The sequence below is a fragment of the Enhydra lutris genome, unplaced genomic scaffold (assembly GCF_002288905.1).
Source record: "Enhydra lutris kenyoni isolate GAN:26980312 unplaced genomic scaffold, ASM228890v2 scaffoldscaffold3, whole genome shotgun sequence".
Taxonomy (NCBI): domain Eukaryota; kingdom Metazoa; phylum Chordata; class Mammalia; order Carnivora; family Mustelidae; genus Enhydra; species Enhydra lutris.
The window spans coordinates 39,878,142-39,902,703 of NW_019154087.1; the positions used below are offsets into that span (position 1 = coordinate 39,878,142).

Here is a 24,562-nt window from a genome sequence, read left to right on the forward strand (position 1 = left end):
CATGTGAGAAAGGAATCCATCAAAATCCTTGAGGAGAACACAGGCAGCAACCTCTTTGACCTCAGCCACAGCAACATCTTCCTAGGAACATCGCCAAAGGCAAGGGAAGCAAGGGCAAAAATGAACTATTGGGATTTTATCAAGATCAAAAGCTTTTGCACAGCAAAGGAAACAGTTAACAAAACCAAAAGACAACTAGAGTAAGTTTGAGTTAAGCCTGTCTTTTATCCATACTATGTATCATAATGCCATTTATATTGTTGGAGTTTTGCTTTGCAGATTTTAAAATACCATGCAAATGTTGGCTAGTTACAATACTAGTTATTACATAATCATTCTTTGGATAGCATGAGCTCCATAGGAAGTATATGACATATTTCCTTCCCCAGGTTAATTCCTTCTTACTGAGAAATTCCTTTTCTTTTGAAATTATTCAACCCTCAAATTTGTTTCTATGAAAAACCAGAATCATTACACTAAACTCCATATTTAAGCCCTTTGCATTTTCAGTATGTGCCTCTTAGGTTTTCTATAAGCAATGCCAAATATATAAACTTTGATTTTTCTGGGTAGACCTAAATCCAGAGAAGAGTTCAAGGTTGCCACCTGCATATTTGCCCAAGGAGCCAGTCAGTCAAATGTGCAAAACCTCCACTGGAATAAATTGGAAACATGGTGCCAGGAAAACGAGGTTCCCACATCTAACTCTATATATTTGATGACATTCCAGTTGGTTCTACTTCCCTCCAGATTCCTGTGACAGGAAAATATTATTTGTCTATATAACCCCCCATGATCTCTAAGATTGTAGATCCTGATAACTAGATCTTTCGTTTCCTGAGCCCATTATATATCTTTATTTTCCTTTTTGACCCGAGGAGATAGCATTGAGTGGTGAGTGGGATTATGAAAACTTGGATAGAGAGTCTGTGGTTGAGCAGCTAATCTGCATTAGAACAACTGGTTGTGGGCGCCTGGGTGGCTCAGTGGGTTAAAGCCTCTGCCTTCGGCTCAGGTCATGATCCCAGAGTCCTGGGATAGAGCCCCACATCGGGCTCTCTGCTCAGCAGGGAGCCTGCTTCCCTTCCTCTCTCTCTGCCTCTCTCTCTGCCTGTCTCTCTGCCTACTTGTGATCTCTGTCAAATAAATAAATAAAAATTAAAAAAAAAAAAGAACAACTGGTTGTTTTGTGTATGCATGTGTGTGCGTGTGTGTGTGTGCACGCACAGATGGCTTATACCTTTTAAACATTCTTTCATTGTCATTTTAGTGAGGTTTTAAGAGGAAAAGTAGATAAGCTTATGTTTAAAAGGTCTCCTCTGACTTTTTTTTTATACTTGATTTTAAAGCCAACAGAATTTCCTTAGAACAAATTTATTGACATACAACTTATACACATAAAATTGCCCTTTTTAAAGTACATAGTTCAGTGGTGTTCAGTATTTTCAGAATACTGCCATCGCCACTATTTAGTTTTAGAACATTTTTATCACTCCAAAAGAAAAGAAACCCCACACCCATTAGCAGATACTCCCATTCCTTCCTCTCCACCTCCCCCACTTCTCCCAGCCCTGGACATATGTACCTCTGTACATCTGGCTACATAGATGTACCTGGACTTACCAACATTTCATGTAAATGGAGGCACACAATATGTGGTCTTTTGTGACTGACCTTTGCACTTAGCATATGTTTCAAGTTTCATCCATGTTGGAACATCAGTACTTTGTTCCTTTTTATGACTCGCTAATTCTCTGTTGTATGAATATATCGCATTTATCCATTTACCCATTGATGGACATTGGGTAGTTTTTACCTATTGATTATTATGAATACTGTTATGAACATTTATGCACAAGTTTTCATAGGGACATATGTTTTCATTTTTCTTGGGTATCTACCTAGGAGTGGAATTGCTGGGTCAAAGGGTGACATTGTTTAACATTTTAAGAAACGGTTTTCCAAGATAGCTGTACTATTTTCTGTTCCATCAGCAATGAATGAAGGTTTAGCTTTTCTACATCCTTGCCAACACCTATTATTGTCTGTGTTTTTATTCTTGTAGTACAGGGAATAGAATTTTTAATAGTAGAAAGATGATGGGCTTGAAGAGGGAAAACAGAGAGGAGACCAGCTGCTTAAAGGCCAAGATGATAATGTCTATTAGGGATTTTTAGAATGAATTGTGAATTGAATGAAATCCTCAGTAAATTCTGTATTTTTCACTAATGTTTTTAAGTGAAGAGTATCTTAAGTGAGCTGGAAGAGGAATAGAAGAGCTAATAAATGAATTTTTAATATATAAGTATATATGTATATATTGATATTTATATATATAATTTGTATTAGTAGAAAATCAAGTCATGTAAAATAATGAAAGTTTAAAGAATATTAATTTGAAGGGATTATAGATGATCAACTTGCTAGGTGCCTATAGCTCTGCCCTAATGCTGTTAAGTTGTATTCTCAATACCAGTATTTTGCTAAGCCCGTGGAAATAATCAGCCTTTACACTGAGTTCATAAACAATTTGAGGACTTAGGGGAGAAAGAGGCAACTTCCAAAAGAGGCTTAAGAACCCTGGGTTTGATGGCTTATCTCATATGACACCAAATAAGTCCCGTTACAGCTGAGCATTTAATCACTAGTCTTTTAGAGGGTGGGAAACTAGTGGTAAAGTGATTCCCATTGAAATTACTTACTGTACTTTGCCCATTTAATATAGCACTAGATTTATGGAAAGAGCCAAGTTTGTTAGCTGGGATATTGCCAATATTGTTCAAGATTAGCATATTATATTGTGGGAGGCTCCCCTTCCGAAGTGCTAGAATTTTTTTTTTCTATTCTCCTGTGTGCTGACGTTCCCATATAAACAGGTTCTTTAGCTGTTAAATGCTTGTGTCTGATATCTAGCCTGGCTATGAGCTCCCAATTTTGATGTTAGATTATTTCATGTATTTCTTGTGTTTTTATCTATGCCAGTCTGCCCCCATTGGCAAGCATTCAGCACTCAGTAAATGCCCGCAGAACAGACTTGCTGACATACTATTTAGGTATCATTGGGAGTGTTATGGGACTGTGAGTATTAAAGTATCATCTAATTCTTTTTTCATCCTGTAGGCCTTGCCTTTATGTGCAGGCTCATTCTGGGAGCTGGAAGTATTAGTGTAGATTGGCTAATTTGGGAATAAGCATACCTCTGCATTTGTAGAATCTAATCAGATAAGATTCATAGTTTCACTAATGTCTAAGAAAAGACTGTAATTTATAAATGTTATCAGTTACTTTATCATCCTGTCCTTTCAGAAATTTGTGTGAGGCCCTGAGAACTTTGTCATGGACAAGGGTTGCAAGAAAGTTGTAAACATATAACCTTTCCTTTTATATAGAAATATACCGATTCCATTAACTAGAAAATATAGTTATGTTGTTTAGATAAGCTTCTTGTCAGTCTAAAGAAGTGATTCCATTCCTGGGGTATGAAATGCAGCTGTAAAACCCAGTCTAATCCAGTGTAGCTGGTGTTGTATGATTATTTTCCCCATTCTTACCAATTGCATATTTAGAAGGAAACATAATTCATGTTTTGTTCTCACGTATCCTACAAAACATTTTGTATCCATTCATGGAGGTTTTTATTAAAACATTCCTCCACATACACCTCAGGACCTATGAAGCTATAATTTATCATGTAAGTGAATTAAGATTCCCACCCCCACAACTTACCAATTTTGCTTGTTCATTTGTTGATTCAGGAAACATTTGTTAAACATTTACATGTACGAGACCGGGTGGTAGTTGCTCTGTGATAATGATAGCAGCAGTATCTGACTTTGTTGGAGTGCACTGATCAGACCACAAACTCTGAGGTCAGACTGCCACTGATGAATTGCAGCTTGGCTACATGGGAACTGTGTGAACATGGACAAGTTAATTAATCTTCAGTCTAGTCCTCTCTAACTGGGGATGTATTAGGCTCCTGTTGCTGCTGTGACAGATTTCCACAAATTCAGTGGTTTAAAAACCACACAAATTAACTCAGTATTCTATGGGTGAGAAGTTTGTGGGCTCAGCTGGTGTCTCTACTCCAGGTTCACAAGGCCAATGTCAAGGTGTTGGTCAGCCTGGGTACTTATCTGAAGGTTCCAGGAGAGAAGCTCGTTCCATGCTCTCTTGGATTCTTGGCATTCTTTCATTCCATGGAGTTGTAAGGCCAAGATTCCTGTTTTCTTGCTGGCTTCTTCTTGGCTTTAAGAGGCTGTCCACATGCTCAGACTTGTGACCTTTCTTCATCTTCAAAGTCAGCAACAGCTTATTGTTCTATCTAACAGATTAGCAAGTTTTCATAAATCCTTTGTGAGGCTTAATGAGGAAATAAAAAGCTACTTCGATAAATCTGGAGCCGCGAGGCTAAATATTTTGGTTCTTTTAATGGCTGACGTTCTCGTGGCTCTGAGATATATTATGGTAGAGATTAGCATTTTGCCTGTTTTGTTTTTTTGGTTTCTTTTTTTTCCTCCTCAGGCTAAGGTTGTAAGTAGAGTATAACTTCATGGCCATTGAAAAATCAAAGTGCACGGCAAGCACCACGATAAATGTCCAGATTAGGGTTAAGTGCCATCTTGTGATATAGGTTCAGTATTGCTGATTATGATCATAATCATTTTTAAATGAGAACAAATACTTGTCACGTGGTTCAATGTTTGCTGCTTAATCTGAAACGCAAAATTTTTTTTATGGTACAGTCTTTAAGTGCTGAGTAGTTTTCTCCATATACTATGTATACTGTGCTTGTATGTTTGTGTTTTAGCTTGAGAAATGGGTGAAAATTACCCAACAACAAATGAAAGCTTTCAAGAAAATTTGTGTAATTTGAAATGACTCCTTTCACTAATGGAGAAAGTTCTTGTCCTAGGAAAAGATTAATGTTAAGGAAAATGATGACTATTTCAATTATTAACCATTGTTCCATCTGCAAAGTTTCCTTAAACCTTTTGGCTCATAAATTATATTCTAATTTTTATTCCAATTAAATTCTAGAAATAACTATAAGTTTAAACAGTCAAATTTTTTTTAAAGATTTTATTTATTAGAGAGAGAGAGAGAGAGAGAGAGCAAGAGAGAGCAAAAAGTGGGAGGGAGGAGCACGCTCTCCACTGAGCAGGGAGCAGGATCAGGGGCTTGATGCCAGGACCCTGGGATCATGACCTGAGCTGAAGGCAGAGGCTTTAACCCACTGACCCACCCAGGCGCCCCCCCCCAACCTGTACTTTGACTTCCCTCGAGACTTATTACTGTATTTATCGCTTAAGGTGGCACCTACTAGAATCTAAGTTCCCTGAGAGCAGGGATTTCTGTTTGTGTTTTCTGATGTATCCCAAATGCGTAGAATTTTGCCAGGCACAGAAGAGCCACTCAGTAAATATTTGCTGAATGACTGAATGTGTATTCCATGCATGCATTTTTCATATGTAAAACAAACAACTTCCATATGTAAAGCAAACAAGATATGAACTATATGCAGAATGGCCCTTGGCTTACCATCTCACTGCTATCTACCTGCTCCAGGACAACCAAGCAGCCTCTCTCTCTGGGACTATCCTTTCCCAGCTCGGCAGCCTGCTTTCCCCTGTGCCCCTCACAGTCCAGACTCAACACAGCAACCAGAGTGGTCCTTTTAAGTCCAATCTCACAGCTCAAAGCCCTCACTCAGGTTTGAGGGGGTGGGAACATGGTTTATAATAAGACTGTAATGATCTTCCCTGGGTCTTTCCTGAACTGTCTCCTGATTTCACTTCCTTCCACTCTCCCAACACTTGGCCTTGGCCCTTGCCATTTCTACTGATTAGTAGCACATTAGCATGTGCTAAGCATTCTCCCTTTCCTTCAGCTCTCTGCTTGATTGTCACCATGTCAGAGTGGCCTTCCCAGCTCATGCTGAATGAAATAACATTCCCACCCCTACATCACTCTGCTTTTATTCCTACTAATCCTGCCTTAATTTCTTCAGAGCATTTACATTTCCACTCACATATATATTATTAGACTACTATTTGTCCTCCCCCATCATATTATAACTTTTATAAAAGCATGAAGTTTGTTTTCAGTGCTATATCCCTAGAGAATGCCAGACACACAGAAAGCATGTGATAAGTATTACACACAGTGTAAGTATAATGAATAAATTTTCACAAAAATAGAAGCCTTGCTTGCTTTTTTAATAATGTGAGACCTTGGAGGTATTGTAATTACCAATATTGATGTAAGAGCACAAATGGCAAGTGATATTTATTATATTTAGGTATCAGTAAATCAAAAATTATTGCAAGCAATAATAAAGTAATTATTATAAGCTTTTGCTCTGAGGCATCAAAAGGCACATTTACACCACTACTGCTTCCTTTCCAACCATCCCCCACCCCCACTTGCTGTGCTAGGCATTCCTCTAGAAGCCTCCTTTATTTTTTTTTTTTAACATTTTTTAAAAAGATTTTATTTATTGGAAGAGAGCGAGAGGGAGAGAGACAGAAAGAAAGAGAGCAGAGGGAGAGGGAGAAGCAGACTCCCCATCAAGCAGGGAGCCCGATGCAGGACTCAATCCCAGGATCCTGAGATCATGACCTGAGCTGAAGGCAGAGGCTTAACCAACTGAGCCACCCATGCGCCCCTAGAAGCCTCTTTTAAAGGTGTTGAGCAATTAATCTCATGTATAGGAAATCTTGTCTATAAGATTGCTACAGGCTAGGGGTAGCAACGATTTTTACCACATTTCTAGAAACAACACAAATTACAGATTCTTGGTATGTTAAGACATTATTAGTAGGAAAAGAGGTGACAAGAAATGTTATGTTAATAAATCAGGGTCTTTACTGCACTGTCAGTATATTTGAACAGAGTCGGGAGGTAAATTATGAATATTCAGGGTTCAAAGTGAGTGTGTTGCGATTAAAGCCTCTGAGGTAGAGGACACTTGCATACTCGCCTAGTGAGTGAATCAATGAATCTATCTTCCATCATAGGAAATGGAAGATGTTTTCAGCTGCTTTTTCTTTTTGAGAAGATATTTGGTGATTCTTCCATTTATGCTCTAAAGGAATTATGTTGTTTTGTTACGTTTGAGATTCTCTGACTGTATCTGTCTCCCTTCCTATTACTTGCCAATTTATTTCCTGGGAAAATTATTTATCATATTTCAACACTTGGAAGTCAGAGATGAAAGTTCTCCCTCTCTTTCAAAGATGTTATTGTCATAAACTCATAACTGTTCTCAATATTTGTTTTATTCAATTTGGTGTCTTCACACATTGCCTGCCTTAGGATTTGAGGTTTCATTTCGGAGCCAGAAGATGAATGGCCCATTATCAAGGCTGTAGGAATGCTGTTGCCTGTATCCTCAAATGCTAGAATTAAACCATAGTTTTAAACAGACAGTACATACCCATGAAAATATCCAGATTCACTTTGGATTAGTCACTGTAAGAAAATTAAAAAGGCAAAATAGAATTCATTTTCTTTTAGTTCATATTTATTTCTAACCATAAAGGTATGAGCAAGGGGTAGTTTTCAATTTTTAATCACTCCAAACTTAATTATTTCCATTTCTTACATAGTCAAGATCATAATACAGTGGAAAATAATGCCATCATAAGCAACACACCCCATATTTTTAGGGATTATTGAAGTATTTGTATATGATTTCTTTTTTTAAAGTAATTTAATGTGAAAATTTTCTAATATCAAGAAACTGTTTTTCTATAAATCCTGTAGTGGTTATTGGACCACATTGTTGGTGATCAGTGAGAAATAGTTACTCCAACCATAAATAGAATGTTCTCTAAAACGATTTTAACAAAGATTGAAGTCTACACGGTTTTGGCATTGGTACTTTTGGCAGCATCCCTTATTCTAACATTCATAAAGGTGAAATGGATTCATATTAAAAGACATTTCATTAATACCTCAGTGCTCTCATAAAACCAAATTAATGAAGGTAAAGTAAAAGAAGTTACTCTAACAAGTAGTTACATAGCACTTACCATGTGGCAACCTCTCTGGTTTGGGTACTTTGTAAATTGAAACACTTAATCCTCATCACAACCCCATGAGGTAGTTAATATTCCCATTTATAAATGAGGAAAGCTTTAAAGTCTAAGTCACCCAGGTGTCAGGTGACAGAACCCAGATCCTAACCCAGAAAGTGACTCCTGAACCCACCTTCCTGATCCTTGCTCTCTGGCCACTTAGCAGCACTTTCTGTGAGTTTTTGAATGTTTTCTGGATTTTCGCTTCCTCTGATGGCCTCATGTTATGCATAAATTTTGTAACACTGACTAATCCACTTCCTTTGCATCACATTTGCCTCTCTTTGCTGTTTCTTATTCACTTGACTGGCTAAAGCAACCGACCTAAGTTAAGGAATCCAATGTATATTAGTAGTAACTGGATTAAGTTCTCATTGCCTTAGACATGTGCCTAAAAGGATGGGTTGTGATTATTCCCCTAAAGTATTTGCTATAAAATATTTATGTTTGCCTCTGAGAGAAGGTAGTATACAATTTTTTAAAATAACTTTTCTGTATTTAGATATTGACAAAACACCTAAGTCTTTGAGAATGGAAACTTTTCATATGTCTGAATTTTGGCTCACTGTGAGATATTTTTGGTGTTTGTATGAGAAGCACATATTAAATTTTAAACTCTGACATGGGAGAGATAAAAAGTTATGTAGGGATTAAAAGTTTCCTTTAGTTTCCTCTAGCTACAGATTTCCTGATGATTAAGTTTAGTCTTGTTCATGGTGACCAAGGAATGTCTCTTGTATTAAATTTTATTCAACTAAGAGATTCTTGTTTTTAATGAGCTTGAAGACCGTAATCAAATGGGAGGTTCCACTATGGATAAAAAGCCAACCTATATCTTAATTTTGGGTAAGGACACACAGAAGTGAAATACGAACCCATTTTATACACTAGTAAATTTTAGCTTTAATTTTGAGGGTGTCTTGAATGAGTTAGTAAATCTTTAACATTAAAATAAGTTCAATGCTGAAATATCAAAGAAAAGGCAAAACTGCCCCCTTTTTTTCTCAAGGGCTTATTTAAGCCTTTAGGAATTTTTCCTGAATAAAATATTAGACCTTATGATGCCTCTGTTCTTTTGTTGTTGTTACTGTGCAGTATGCCTGAGAGCGTTTTTTATTCTTTTTCTTTCCAGATGACAGAAATGATGCTCAGGAGAGTAGCTTAAGAGACTTAATTAAAGAGCTGCCTGACACCCACTACTGCCTCCTCAAGTACCTATGCCAGTTCTTGACAAAAGTAGCCAAGCACCATGTGCAGAACCGCATGAATGTTCACAATCTCGCCACTGTATTTGGGCCAAATTGCTTTCAGTAAGTTAGTGGAGTTTTGCTTTTAATATTACATACCACTTTTTCTTTATTACTGCCTGAAATCACTTGGGTTGTAGAATCATGTTTCAGACTGAAAAGTCAGCCAATTTATGTTGGAGGAGTTCTATCTTGCTATTGGGAATTTTGGCCTTGTTTTTCATCCCAATTTTGAAGACGGCACATGCGCCTTTTCGCAAAAACCATAATTTACAATATTTCCAACAACTTTATTTAGAATTCTGGAAATAAGTTTTACTTTCACTAAAAAGGACATTTAAACATTTTAATCTGGGGCACCTGGGTGGCTCAGTTGGTTAAGCAACTGCCTTCGGCTCAGGTCATGATCCTGGAGTCCCAGGATCAAGTCCCACATCAGGCCCTCTGCTCATCAGGGAGCCAGCTTCTCCCTCAGCCCCTCACCTCTTTCATGCTCTCTCTTTCTCTCTCAAATAAATAAAATCCTTAAAAAAAATTTTTTAATCTGAAGCATTGATTAGCAGAAATGGAAGGAGTACAATATATTGCATAATTTATTAAAGTGATAAAATCATTGTTAATAGATAGAAAAATATAAGCTCAGTTTGTCAGTGACAGAAAAACATAACCTTTGCTACATTTGTTTCCTAGGAATAAACTAGACTTTAGGAATAAATGAACTTCTCTCTTTGGTGGGTGCTATAACACTGGCCACAAGAATTTTTGTAAAACTTTATATTTTCTTTTCCTTTTTATTCCTTAAAGGTCCTCAATTGTTGATATGTGAAACATGATTTTGAAATCCAGGGACTTTTCTTTTAACTCTCCTATTAACCTATTAATCCCCACTGTTATCAAACATATTTCTTCTAGTTATAAGGACAGAGAAAGAATATACTCACTTTAAAAGCTCTCATAAATTCTCAGCAATTTTTAAAGTAGTGTATCTGCTTATACAGTCAGTTAACCTATAGACTCATTCATCAACCCAGAACTACAAATATTACAGTCCTCAGAATAACCGTTCAGTATAAACTCTGGCTTAGATCATGGTAGTCCAGGGTTCCAGGACATTCATAACCTATGGCAGGAAGTTCTATGTTTAAAAAAAAACAAAAACGTTTATTTGAGAAAGAGGGAGAGAGGAGAGCACATGCGAGCACATGTGTACACAAGGGCGGGGAGGGGTGGAGGGAAAGAATCTTCAAGTAGTCTCCCCGCTCAGCACAGAGCCTTCCCTGGGGCTGGATCTCAGGATCCATGAGATCATGAACTGAGCTGAAATCAAGAGTCAGACGCTTAACCGACTGAGCCACAAAAGTGCCTCAAGAAGTTCTACTTTAATAACTATTCCCATTGTAACTTAGAGATTTACATTTAAAAAAAAATTTTTTTTAAAGATTTTATTTATTTGTCAGAGAGAGTGAGCAAAAGCAGGGAGAGTGGCAAGCAGAGGGAGAAGCAGGCTAGCCAATGAGCAAGGAGCCTGATGCAGGACTCTATCCCAGGACCCTGGGATCATGACCTGAGCTGAAGTCAGATGCTTAACTGAGCCACCCAGGCATCCCGAGATTTAAATTTTAAATAGTAGCATTTCAGAGGATAATTTAGGGTCTCATGAGTAAATATCTCAAACATAAGCTGCACTAACTTCTTACTCATGAATTTTGTGTTAGTGAAATAAGCTGTATTTATTCTTTTTACTCCTACGTTCAGAATAAACCTTTGGTGATCTACATGTAAGAAATTAAGCAGAAAACTGTTCAGTAATTTTGAGACCCTAGATTCTAAGAGAGGTGAAAACGAATTTTTAAATAGAATAGGTTTTTAAAAAAGATTTTATTTTTTTATTTAAGATTGAGAGAGAGCACGAGAACATGCAGAAGAGTGGGAAGAGGAGAACAGACTCCCCACTGAGTGCAGAACCCAACATTGGGCTCCATCCCAGGACCCTGAGACCAAGATCTGAGCTGAAGTCAAACTTAACCAGCTGAGCCACCCAGGTGCCCCTAGAGAGCTTATTTTATAACACACAGATCAATACTTTATGGCTAACTTACTGGATTGGCCTCGATCTAGAATTTTTGATAACCTGCTTCAATCAAATACTAATCAGTATAGCTTTTAAGCTTTTTGTATTGTAAAATATACATAACAAAATTTACCATTTTACCATTTTTTTAAGTATACAGTTCAATGGCATTAAGTACAGGTGTATTGGTGTGATCAACTTGGTATGTATTTCTAAACTTACAAATATAGAAGTTGCCACTAGGTACTTTTCTCATTGAAATAGAGTGTAATTTTTAAAAGAACTGTTTATTGGGACACCTGGATGGCTCAGTGGGTTAGGCCTTTGCCTTCGGCTTAGGTCATGATCTCAGGGTCCTGGGATAGAGCCCCGCATTGGGCTCTCTGCTCAGCGGGGAGCTTGATTCCTCCTCTCTCTCTGCCTACTTGCGATCTCTCTCTCTCTGTCAAATAAATAAATAAAATCTTTAAAAAAAATAAAAATAGCTGTTTATTGAGCTCTTACCAAATTCTATACTGTCTTCCTTATCTGCTTGATTCTAAAGAGGCAGAAGTGGTTTATGTTGTTCTTGAAGTTCCTCTGTCTAGGTTAAGGAAAAGCAAACACTTGAACTCCAGTGACCACACTTAGCTTTCCTCTTAGCTTTCCACTGACCATCTTTATCACATGTATGGACTAAGATTCAAGGATAATTGTCACATGAACCACAAAAAGACAAAGGAAATGCTTTTCTGATACCCAAGGTGAATATATTGTCTTAGTCAATGGACGAGGAAGAGTTTTTGTTTGTTTGTTTTTTAAATAAGGGAACATTCTCGTGAAATAGTGTTAACTTTTGAAAGAACATAAAATTTCAGATATAAAAAGGTATTGGCTATGAAATTTATGATCATAAAATGGAAGAAAGTGCACCAAAAATTCAAATTCACCAACAAGGTGAATGTTTGGTACTCTGAATGCTGGGCTTCTGGGTGGCTCTGTAATTACAGATTTTCAACATGTAATTCCAGTTATTTGTTTATTAAGTTTAGATGATCATGTAATATTATCATTGTAAATACTCAAATAATATAGAGGTATATAGGATAAAAATAAACAATCCCATGCCAACCTCTTCTTCTTAGGGATAAAATCCATAACCACTAGGTAGATAGCCTTCCTTCCTTATTTCTGAACATGGCCATAAATCTTCAATTTTTAAATGTAAGTCTTATTGTGGTGCATATATTATGAAGCTTTATTTTTTTTTTTTACAGTAGCAGTGGAACTTATAATATCACTCTACTTACATATCCCATTCTTTAACTATTGAATATCACGAATTCTCCCTAACTCGGTTAATTTTCCCGGTAATGATAAGCACTGAGGTGTCAGTTCTTATGTATTAAGACAGAGTGGTAGTGAACATATTGAGTGTTGTAACTCTTTATGTACATCTGAAACTATTTCTCTAGAATAGATAACCTATAAGTGGAATTGCTTGGCTAAGGGGTTTATGCATTTTAAAATTAATGTGTGGTGCTGTTCATGAGGCTGTAACAATTTATATTATTCTTCCATTGGTGTTTAGGAATACTCCTTTCCCTGTAACCTTGCTATACTGAGTTTTAACACACATTTAAATACTTCTTGCTCTAGTGGGAAAAAATGCTCTCTGAATTATTTTTGAGATTGTATATATATTTTAGATTTATGTGGTGGGTGGCATTAGTATTTGTGTTTCTCTGTAGTTTCTGCTTCTGTCTTGTGCTTGCTTTTTACTTTATTTTATACCTGTGGCTCTTCTTGCTTTATAGGAGTTCTTTAGGTTTTCTAGAAATTAATTCTTTGCTAAAAAAGTTACAGAAGTTTTTTCCTATTCTGTTTGCCTCTTAGTTTTATGGTGATTTATTATATTAAAAACTTTTAAATTTTTAATTTACTTGGATTTGTCAACTCTTCCTTTTTCTGTTTATTGGGATTTGTATCTTGCTTAATAATAAACCTGAATACTAGTTCTTACTTAAAATATTGTCTTAATAATAACCAAGATATTATGATATATATTCTTCTGTTTTATTTATAGTTTTTTTTATGATTACCTCTTCACTTTTATTTAGAATTTATCATGTGTCATATATAGATCCAGTTTGATTTTCTTCAAATAGATAGCTACTTGCTGCCAAATAATACACTGAGCAGCATCAGCGTTTGCTAATTGACAGTGTCAACTCTATCACATACTAACTTCGCACGCACACATGAGTTTGTTTCTGGCTTTTATATGCCTCGTTCTTGTGCTCCTTTATTTCTCTATCAAATTTTCTCTTTCAGAGGAATTTTGGAATTTCCCTGGTAAGTAGTATGTCATTGTTTTTGGTTTTGTTTCTGTTTTTTAAAGATTTTATTTATTTATTTGAGAGAGAGAGAGCTCAGGAATAGGGAGGAAAGGCAGAAAGAGAGGGAAAAGCAGGCTCCCTGCTGAGCAGGGAGCCCAACTTGGGGCTCGATTCCAGGACCCTGGGATCATGACCTGAGCCGAAGGCAGATCCTTTACTGATTGAGTTAACTGACTGACTAAGTTAATCCTTAACTGAGCCACCCAGGCACCCAGGTATCTCATTGTTTTGATTTGCATTTCCCAGATGTTGAATATCTTTTCATGTATTGATTGGCCATTGGTATATTTTGGGGGAAGTGTCTGTGCAGATTCTCTATCCAAATTTTAATCAGCTTTTCTTTATTATTGAGTTAGAAGTCTTTCATTATTTTGGATGTAAGTCCCTTATTAAATATAGGGTATACAAATATTTTCTCTCATTCTGAGTTGCCTTTTCCTTTTTACATTTTAATTCCAGTATAGTCAATCTACAGTGTTATATTGGTTTCAGGTACACATTGTGGTGATTCAGCAATTCTGTTACTCAGTCCTCATCAGGATAAGTGTACTCTCAATCCTCTTTGCTTATTTCACCCATATCTCCACCCACCTCCCTGCCGGTAATCATCAGTTTGTTCTCTATAGTAGTGTCTTTATCTGGTTTTGATATCGGGTAAAGCTGGCCTCTTAGAATGAATTTGGAAGTTTTCCTTCCTCTTCCGTTTTTTACAATAGTTTGAGAGGAATAGGTACTAACTCTTCTTTAAATGTTGGTAGAAATTGCCTGTGAAATTGTGAGTTCCTGGGCTTTTGTTTATTGGGAGTTTTTTGATTACTGATTCAATTTCATTGCTAGTAATCCATCTGTTCAAATTTTCTATTTTTCCTGATTCAGTGTTGAGAGGTTATATTTTTCTAGGAATTTAATACCCATTTCTTCTAGGTTAGTTCCAATTTGTTGGCATATAATTTTTCATAGTACTCTTTTAATCCTTTGCAATTCTGTGGTATCGGTTGTTTCTACTCTTTCATTTGTTTGAGCCCTTCTTTCTTTTCTTTTCTTTTCTTTCTTCTTTTCTTTCTTTCTTTCTTTTCTTTTCTTTTCTTTTTTTTTTTTTTTACGAGTCCGGTAAAGCCTATCAGTTTTGTTGTTCTTTTCAAAGAACCAGCTCCTGGGTACCTGGATGGCTCAGTCAGTTAAGCACCTACCTTTGGCTCAGGTCATGATCCCAGGACCTTGGGATCAAGTCCCACATTGGCCTCCTTGCTAGCGGCGAGTCTGCTTTGCCCTCTGCCCCTCCCCTAACTCATTCTCTCAATATCTCTCAAATAAATAAATGAAATCTTAAAAAAAAAAAAAAAAAAAAAAAAGAACCAGCTCCTGGTTTCATTGATCTATTGTTTTGGGTTTTTTGTGTGTTTTTGTTCCTATTTCATTTATTTCTGATCTGATCTTTATTGTTTCCTTCCCTCTGTTGATTAGGGGTATTGTTTGTGCTTTTTCTAGCTGCTTTAGATATAACATTAAGTTGTTTGAGATTTTTCTTCCTTCTTGAGGTAGGCCTGTATTGCTATAAACTTTCCTCTTAGAACAGCTTTTGCTCTATCCCAAAGATTTCATATTATTGTGTTTTCATTTTCATTTATCTCCATATACTTTTTAATTTCCTCTTTGATTTCTTGGTTGACCCATTCATTGCTTAGTAGCATGTTATTTAACCTCCATGTATTTGTGCTCTTTCCAGATTTCTTCTTATGATTGATTTCTAATATCATAGCATTGTGGTCAGAAAAGATGGATGGTATGTCTTTGATCTTTTTTAATCTGTTCAGACTTGTTTTGTGGCCTAATATGTGATCTGTTCTGGAGAATATTCTGTGTACACTTGAAAATAATGTGTATTCTGTTGTTTCAGGAGGGATTTTTGGGGGGAGTGGGAGGGGATGTTTTGAATATATCTGTTACCTTCCTCTGGTTCATTCAGAGCCACAGCTTCCTTGTTGATTTTCTATTTGGACAATCTATGCATTGATGTAAGTGGGCTGTTTAAAGTCCCCCACTGTTACTATATTACTATCAGGTAGTTCCTTTATGTTTGTTATTCACTGCTTTATGTGTTCGGGTGCTCCCATCTTTAGTGCATAAAGATTTACAGCAGTTATATCTTCTTGTTCGATTGTTCCCTTTATGGTTATACAGTGACATGTCTTGTGACAGTCTTTGTTTTAAAGTCTGTTCTGTCTGATATAAGTATTGCTACTCTTGCTTTCTTTTGACGTCCTTTTGCATGATATATATTTCTCCATCCCCTCACTTTTAATCTGCAGGTGTCTTTAGGTCTCAAATGAGTCTCTTCTAGGCAGCATGTAGATGGGTCTTGTTTCTTTATCCATTTCAGTCACCCTATGTTTCTTGATTGGAGCATTTCGTCCATTTACATTCAAAGTATTTATTGATAGCATGTTTTTATTGCCAGTTTGTTACTTGTTTTATGGTTGATTTTGTAGTTTTTCTCTGTTCCTTTCTTCCCTTGCTCTCTCATTATTTGGCTTTTCAATGATATACTTGATTTCTTAATTTTATTCTTTGCCTATCTATTACTGGTTTTTGATTAGTGTTTACCATTGGTTTGTATATAACATCTTTTGCAAATAGCAGTCTGTTTTAAGTTGATGGTCATTTAAGTTTGAACCTGTTCTTTACTCCACCCCTTCCATGTTTTAGATATGTAGTGTCATACTTTACTTCCTTTTATTTTGTGAGTCCCTCGACTGATTTTTATAACCACTCCTTTTGTGCTTCCTACTTTTCTTGCTCATATATATGGTCTTTCCTTTCCATCCAAAGAGTCCCCTTTAACATTTCTTATAGGGTTGGTTTAGTGGTAATGAATGTCTTTAACTATTGTCTGGGTAACTCTTTATTTCTGCTTTTATTCTGAATGATAGCCTTGCTGAATAGAATATTTTTTGCCTGCAGGTTTTTTCCTTTCAGCACTTTGAATTTATTGTCCCACTCCCTTTCAGGTGATAGCCTTATGGGGTTTCCTTCATATGTAATTGTTTTCTCTTGCAGCTTTTAAAATTCTCTATCACTACTTTTTGCCATTTTAATCACTATGTTTTTCGGTATGGACCTCCTTGGATTGTTTTTGTTGGGGGATCTTTATGCCTTCTGGCTCTGGATTTCTATTTTCTTCCTCTGATTTGAGAAGTTTTCAACTATTATTTCATAAAATAAATATTCTGTCCTATATTCTTTTCTGAGATCCTTGTACGTGTTATTACATTTGATGGTGTTGCTGGGTTCCCTAAGTCTATTCTCATTTTGCATAATTTTTTTTTCTCTTACCTGCTCAACTTACTTTCCATCCCTCTGTCCTCAAGACTGCTGATCCATTCTTCGGCTTCCTCTAATTTACTATTTATTCCATACATTCCAGTGTATTTTTTATTTTATTTATTGTGTTCTTTATCTCTGATTGATTCTTTTTAACCTCTTTGTTAAGGGTCTCACTGATGTCTTCCAGCCTTTTCTCATGTCCAGTGAGTATCTTTATGATCATTACCTTAAATTCTCTATCAGGCAAATTACTTCTCTCCATTTTGTCTGGCTTTCTTGCTGTGATTTTATTCTGTTCTTTCATTTGGAACATATTCCTCTGTCTCCTCATTTTGTCTAACTCTCTAGGTCTGTTTCTGTGTGTTAGGAAATTCAGCTATGTCTCCTGCTCTTGAAAGTAATGGCCTTATGAAGAAGAGGTCCTGTTCTGCAGTACGCTATCACCCTACTCACTAGAACTTGGTACTTGAGGCACGTCTCCTATGTGTGTTTATTGTTCCCTGCTCTTGGGGCTGAGCTGCTTTTTCATTTGTCAGAGATGCAGTGACACCAAACTGCAGGGTGCTTTCCCTGAATTTTCTCCTGGGAAGCTTTCACTGGTAGGCAGGACTGTAGTCAGACCAGATGTCTGCCTCCAGCCTACTGCTGGAGCCAATCTCACTGGTGTCTATGGTTATCTTTCCCTTTCCCTGAGGCAGGAGTTCCTCTGCAGTAATGCTGGTCTCTGTAAGGGCTGCTTGCACACTGCCTGGCTTGTGGCACCACTTTGGATGGGTTCTAGCCAAGAGCGTATTGGAGGGGGCATATCTGCAACATGAGCTGGGGCAGGACTTATAGTGTTAGCAAGTTTTGCAGTTGGTCCTCTTCAAGAGGAGACTTGCCTCTGCCAGGACCAAGGTCAGTTAGATTGGTGCCATTGGATCCACAAAGTGATGTGAGGAGAGGCATGGTATTAGCAAGGTTTGTGCTGATTTTCTGTAGGAGGGGACCTGCTGGGAAGGGACTGAGGGAAGCCTGGCTGGAGGGGACAAGGGAGGCACAGTGTTAGCAAGTTAGGAAGCTAGTATAAGCATCATGCTGATTTCTGCAGGTGGCTGTGAGTTTATGCTGGGGGTCAGGAGGGAAGTGGCACCTGCCAACTCTTTTGCTCCTGGAGGAGTCTCCCACTGATCTCTGTCCCTTCAGGACTCCCTCTGAGATTAGTAAACATCTCTCCCTCGAGTATGTCCCAGGTGTTTTTCAAACTGCTGCTTCTATGCTGTATCTTTGCAGGGTGTTTCTATGCTGTCTTGTTGAAGATGGAGACTCAGTTTCCTCTTGTCCTCCTGGCTCTCCCAAAGGGAGTCTGCTGATTTTTAAATGTCTAGGTTTTAAGTCCTACTGGTTGTAAAAACTCATGAAATTTGGCTCCATGTGTGTTCTCTGGTGTGAGGATTTTTTTCTCTCCCCTTTTCACATTAGTGGTGACAGAGGACAGTCCTTTGGGTCCATTTAGCTGTGGACCCTATCTCTGCCCTTCCTACCCTCTTTAATATGGCCTCTTCTCTTCATTTAGTTATGGAGTTTGTTCTGCCAGTCTTCAGGTCATTTTCTGGGTTACTTATTGTGATATCAACATTACCTGGTTGTAACTGTGGTATGAAGTGAGGTAAGGGTCCTTCTATTCAGTCATCTGCCAGCAATCCCCAACTATTTTCTTTTCTTTGTTGTGTGTTTTTAAGCATGATTTTTAAAAAATTTTGATGATGTTCAGTATATTGATTTTTTTTCCTGTTGCCTATGCTTTTTTGTTGCATCTAAGAAGATTTTGCCTAACTTATGAAGGTATTTTCTCCAAGAAATTTATAGTTTTAACTCTTCTCATCATGAAGTTCATTTCATGTTCATTTTTGTGCCATGTAAGGAAGGCATCCAATTTCATGGTTGTATGATGTTGCATGTGAGGTACAATTACCCTAGTACCATTTCTTGAAAGTACTGTTTTTCCCATTGAATTATCTTAGTCTTTTTGAAAGTTAATAGACTATTATCGACAGGGTTTATTTCTAGACTCTCAATTTTATTCTATTGATCTCTGTACATCTATACTTAGTCCAGTACCATATTGTCTTGATTATTTTAGCTTTTAGTAAGTTGTGAAATCAGGAAAAGTCAATTTCCACCTGTTTTTCTTTTCAAGGTTGTTTTAGCTATTCTAGGTCCCTTGGTTTTCCAAGTGAATATAGGATCATCTTATAAGTTTCTGTAAAAAAGCCAGGCAGTATTTTCATAAGAATTTTGTTAAATGTGTACATCAATTTAGGGGATATTGCCATCTTAACAATATTATATTTTCTAATCCATGAATATGGGATATATTTCCATTTACTTACATCTTCTCTAATTTATTTCAACAATGTTTTATCATTTTCAGATTATGAATTTTGTACTTCTTTTGTTGAATCTTAATAGATATTTCTTTTGGGTACTATTCTAAATACAGTTGTTTCCTTAATTTTGTTTTTTGTTCATTGGTGGTGCTAACATAGTTTTAACTCACATTCATTTTATTACGAAGTTACTCATCTTTACTGGATAACTGTTTAAGGGCCATTTGCCTTTCTTTCTCATGATTGTTTGTTCCTATCTCTTGCCCATTTTCCTATGAGGTCTTATTTATTTTTAGCCTTTATATCCTCTTATAAACACATTTAAAGTGAATTTCCTCTCGGTATCATTTTAGAACATTACTTTCAATATTACTGTATCACTTTTTGTTATAGGTTGAATTGTCCAAGATATAAACCCTGAGACTGAGGTTTCAAACAGTAATTGTATTGGTAATGCTCTTTAGAGCTACCTGTGGAAACCATAGAGAAATGTAGGATTAGGGAGAAGAAATTGAATTTTCATGCAGTTGTAACAAAAGCCTCAATCAGTCCTCAATTTACTTAGAAGTTTAGATGGCCTTTCAGTGATACCTCGAATTGAGTTAAGGAGACTGGTCCATTTAACCCGTTTCCATCAATCACTGGAGATGAGCTGTGCCTAGAGAGGTTGTATGATCTTGGGGTAGCCATGGGCCATAAGCAGGCAATACTCTGAGCAGCTGGGTAATGAATGAAACATGAAGAGGAAATCTGATATCATTCCACAGAAACCACTATATTTTTATAATGTGATAATAATGTTTTTATATTATAGCACAATAATATTTTTCTATAAAGCAAACATTGGACTGTAAGCTGTGTATGTTATATATGACATTTCTAAGGAAATTTCTAATATCCTCGTTTCTAGGACCAGTAAAAGCCCTCCAAAGGAATATTATTCTCAGAGATTAGCAGGAATTGCTTTCTCTAAGTTTTGAAAGTTTTAAAAATGGGTACTGGATTTTCAGTGGTTTAGATGGTATGACCTAATAAAAGAAAGTTTAGTCTTATGCATTTTGGTTAGCTTGACATTCTGCTTTATTTATTTTTCTGTTACTTTTTCTGTAAAATGGGACTTCCAAGGTTTGCTTTGAAACTTAAGCAGGACCATAACAGAAAGTCTTGGTTCATGGTACTCAATTACTAGAGTAGTGTTGGAAAACATGTACATTTAACTGAAAATATATAAAATTGAGGGAAAGATTGGGTTTTACAGATTCTGTCCATCATACCAGTTAGTGAACTGGGCTCCTTAGAAACATGAGATCGGGGACATGAATTTCTTCTTACCTCAATTATCTTAGTTTTCACTTTATTCTTATATTTGGTACAAGCTTCTTACAATATTGAGTATACTTTTTAATATTTAAAGAATAATTTTCTAGTCCAATAAAACTTCTAAATATAGACCAACTTCTTCAACTTTAGTATTTGTAGCGGACACAAGTCTTATGATGTCCTCAGATTGCCTTGGCATTACGCACCTCCCAGACCAATCTGCCACCAGTGTTTGACCTTTTACCTGTCTTGGAAATGTTGGATTCTTCTTCTTGGCTGCTGCCTTGAAGCTGGGTCAACCAGCCACTTGCACTGTGTATCTGGCTTTCCTCACCATTGGACCCTGTACTAGGCTCTGAATTCCTGATGGGTTGCCAGATGAGCTGAATAAGGCAATCTGAAAGTCTAGAACAGTTAAATCCCTCTGAGTGAACCTTGCCAATGGGAAATAGAAATCAGGAGAGAGCTAGGTAGATCCCTTTTTTCTCCTTCCCACAGAATATTCTATCCCGTGGTTTCTTCTTGAAGCCAATCTGGTGGATTCCAGGCTGCCAAACAAAGCATCTGTCAAGCAAACTGTTGTGTGGTTTGAGGTTTCTCTGTGAAGTACCTATTGACATTTTATTTTGTTTCACATCCCTACTTCCCTTCTTTCCCCATTGGTGCTGCCCCATACCCCATTCCAAAACAGTGCACCAACGCCCTTAATCTTGGCTCAGCCTCAGGGTTGTTGGGGTTTTTTGTTTTGTTTTGTTTTGTTTTGTTTTGAGAATTTTTAAGGCACTCTGCACATACCAGAGAGCACACTGTTCCAAAACAGGAGGAAAATTTGTTTTCTTATAATATGATGAAAGATGTTATACTTTAAGTATTTTGAAGGATAATGTTAGCTCTACATGATTTTTTTTTCACATGCTGACTGAAAACTAAATTCCCCATAAAAATGGCAACTCCACTGTAAATGTTATATGTCCCCAATACTATTAATGACTACTTTGAATTTGAAGTTTCCTGACAAAAAAGTACTAAAAGCTGAGAATGTTAGAAAAAGCTACGTATTTGTTTCTACGTATTTAAAGTGAAAAATGTATTTGTTAAATGACATTAACAAAGATAGTAAAGATCCCTAATGACCTTTAGCTGAGATTTTTTTGTTAATATTCTTGACACTTTCCATTAAACCTACTGTGCACACTTCGTTTCCATCATTTAATAACATCAATAACTTCAAAATGTAATCTCCAGTAATTAGATTTGCTAATTCCTAGTGGTGATGAACCATTTTGATCAAATTCCATGTCATTACTTTGCTTCCTTTGCCTTTTTTCTACAGATCTGTAAATTAATCCCATTGTTTGAAACAAGTGTATCAATGTAATCAATAAGGTAATCAGCAATATTATAGCTATATCTGATGCTTAAAGAGGTAAAGGAATTTTAGGGTTTGAATCAAGCCTCCCATTTGTGCCTTAATCCAAGATGTCACATTTTGGCTTATAAAAAAGTATAAAAAAGATTTTAAAACTGTTTTAGGGCTCCTTCAAATATTACAGAAAAATAACACAGTCAGTTAGTGGTACCAAATCACTAACTTTGTAACCTGTAGTTCATGATCTTTGTGTGTGTGTATATGTAATTAGGTATTTGGACAACTTCAGTAAATATTAGATGAGATCAGCTAAATTTGTAGACATAAACAGGATGTGTAACCAGATAAGCCTACAATGTTGCCATCATGTTATCTGCTAATAGCTACTAAGCAGCTTTGTTTGGTTTGCAGCCCAAATGTTACTTTTAGAAAATTGGTAATTTGGATTGAAAAATGTAGATAGTTAAAATTTTTAAAAATGAAACCCAACCCTGGCTTCACATAGTAATATATTTATAACCTCATTAGCATACTATTTATAAAATCCAAATTGTTCATTTAGTTTTTAGCACAATTGTATTTATTACTACTATCCTCCATAAATATGTTTTTGGCATATTAAAGAGTAGATGATTGGAAAGTTCCTCCCCTCTCTGCTGAAATCTGTACCTAAATTTTGCAGTTGTTACCTCATTGCCTTAATTCTATCTTATCCCACTGTCACTTGTAACTGTGGTAATTAACTTTGCAGTTGCCTTTTTTTCCCCAAATGGGTGTAAGTTTATTTTTTATTACAAAAGTAACATATGTTCATTGTAAAAAAAAAAAAAAAAAAAAAAAACCCACAACTTTTTTCAAACCAAAAAACCCAGGAATAAGGAAGAAAAAGATGAAAATCATCTGTAATTCTACTGTCCAGACCTAGTCACTATTCATACTTAGGCTTATGTGCTTCCATATTCTTTGCATGCTCACATATATATTTATATTGATGTCTGATTAAAGATGGGGTGATAAAATACTGATTTGTAACCTTCATTTTAATATATAATGTTATCTGTCATGGCATTTTTCCATACTTAAAATTCTATATCATCATTTCTTATTACAGTATTGCATTTTCATCCTTTGATCAATATCCTTTATTTAAGCTGTCCCTATAAAGGGAATTTGATGGTGGTTGTTTTTTTTCTCAGCTATAATAACAGGTAGTATTTATTGAGTGCTTACCCAATTCCTGGTAGTGTTCTAGGTGTTTTTCATTTCCTTGCTTACTTATCCTCAGAACTGTATGAGGCAGGTACTAGTCTTATCTCTCCTTTTCACATGAAGAAGCTGAAGCACAGAAATTATAACTTGCTCAAGGTCACATGGCTAAGAAGAAGTTTGAATCAGGGTTTTGAATCCAGACAGGCTGGCTCCTGAGCTCCAAGCTCAAATCACTGCTCTGTAAATGTTTCCCCTATAAACAGCATCTCCGTGACTATTCTTGAGCATACATTTTTCACACTTTACTAATTATTTTCTTTGGATGTACTTTTGGAAGTAGACTTGCCTGGTCAAGGAATATTCGTATTAACAAATTCTTTCTTCATTGTGAGGGTGTACCAGTTCGTGCTGTAGGCAGCAGCCTAGGACTGTGTCTCCGTTCTCACACCTTCTCCAACACTGATGGTGTCCTGCCTTGATGTGTTTGCCAATAGAATACGTGAACTTTATTTCTTCTTAAAATTCTTGCTTATTTGATTATTGTGAGGTTTAACATATTTACAAGCCCATTTCCCAAATAGTTTTACTTTTGTCAGTTGCCTTTTCACTCTTTTTTTCAGTTTTTCTATGATGGCTGTCTTTGTTGTTTTTGTTGTTGTTGTTGTTACTGATTTGTAGGAGCTCCTTTTGAGTATCACCACTAATTTATTCTACATTAAAAATATTTCTCACAGCTTGTAATTCATATAATTCACATTATATGGATTCATATAATTCAGGTTAGAACCTCATAATTCTTTTGCCATAAAGAAGTTGAGAGATTTTAATAATCCTATATATCAATTTGTGTTGTTTGGGTTTGATGTTATCCTTAAAAGGCCTTCAACCTGAAGGTTGTAAGAATATTTACTAATAACTATCTGTGTTTTTGAGGTTTTGTATTTTAATATTTATACTTAGAATATGTGTGAACACTGTTTTACAACAGGTATGCTATGGGAATCTAACAGTTGTTAAATATTCTCTTAAATTTTATCTTAGGATATATGCCATTTTTTAACATTTAGGTACTGAATTTTAGTGAAATTTATTTTGGAATAAGGTATGATTTAAGGGGGCGCCTGGGTGGCTCAGTGGGTTAAGCCTCTGCCTTCAGGTCAGGTCATGATCCCAGGGTCCTGGGATCAAGCCCTG

At 36.3% G+C, this 24,562-nt stretch overlaps 1 protein-coding gene across 2 annotated transcripts in view; it reads left to right on the plus strand.

The window, feature by feature from the left end:
* Positions 1–24,562, plus strand: part of LOC111156558 (family with sequence similarity 13 member A) — a 335,168-nt gene that overhangs the window by 54,964 nt on the left and 255,642 nt on the right. For both annotated transcript variants that reach the window (XM_022517539.1, XM_022517545.1), the window contains exon 4: positions 9,214–9,391. In XM_022517539.1, the coding sequence (XP_022373247.1) occupies positions 9,214–9,391 (178 nt within the window). The remainder of the gene's footprint in view (positions 1–9,213; positions 9,392–24,562) is intronic.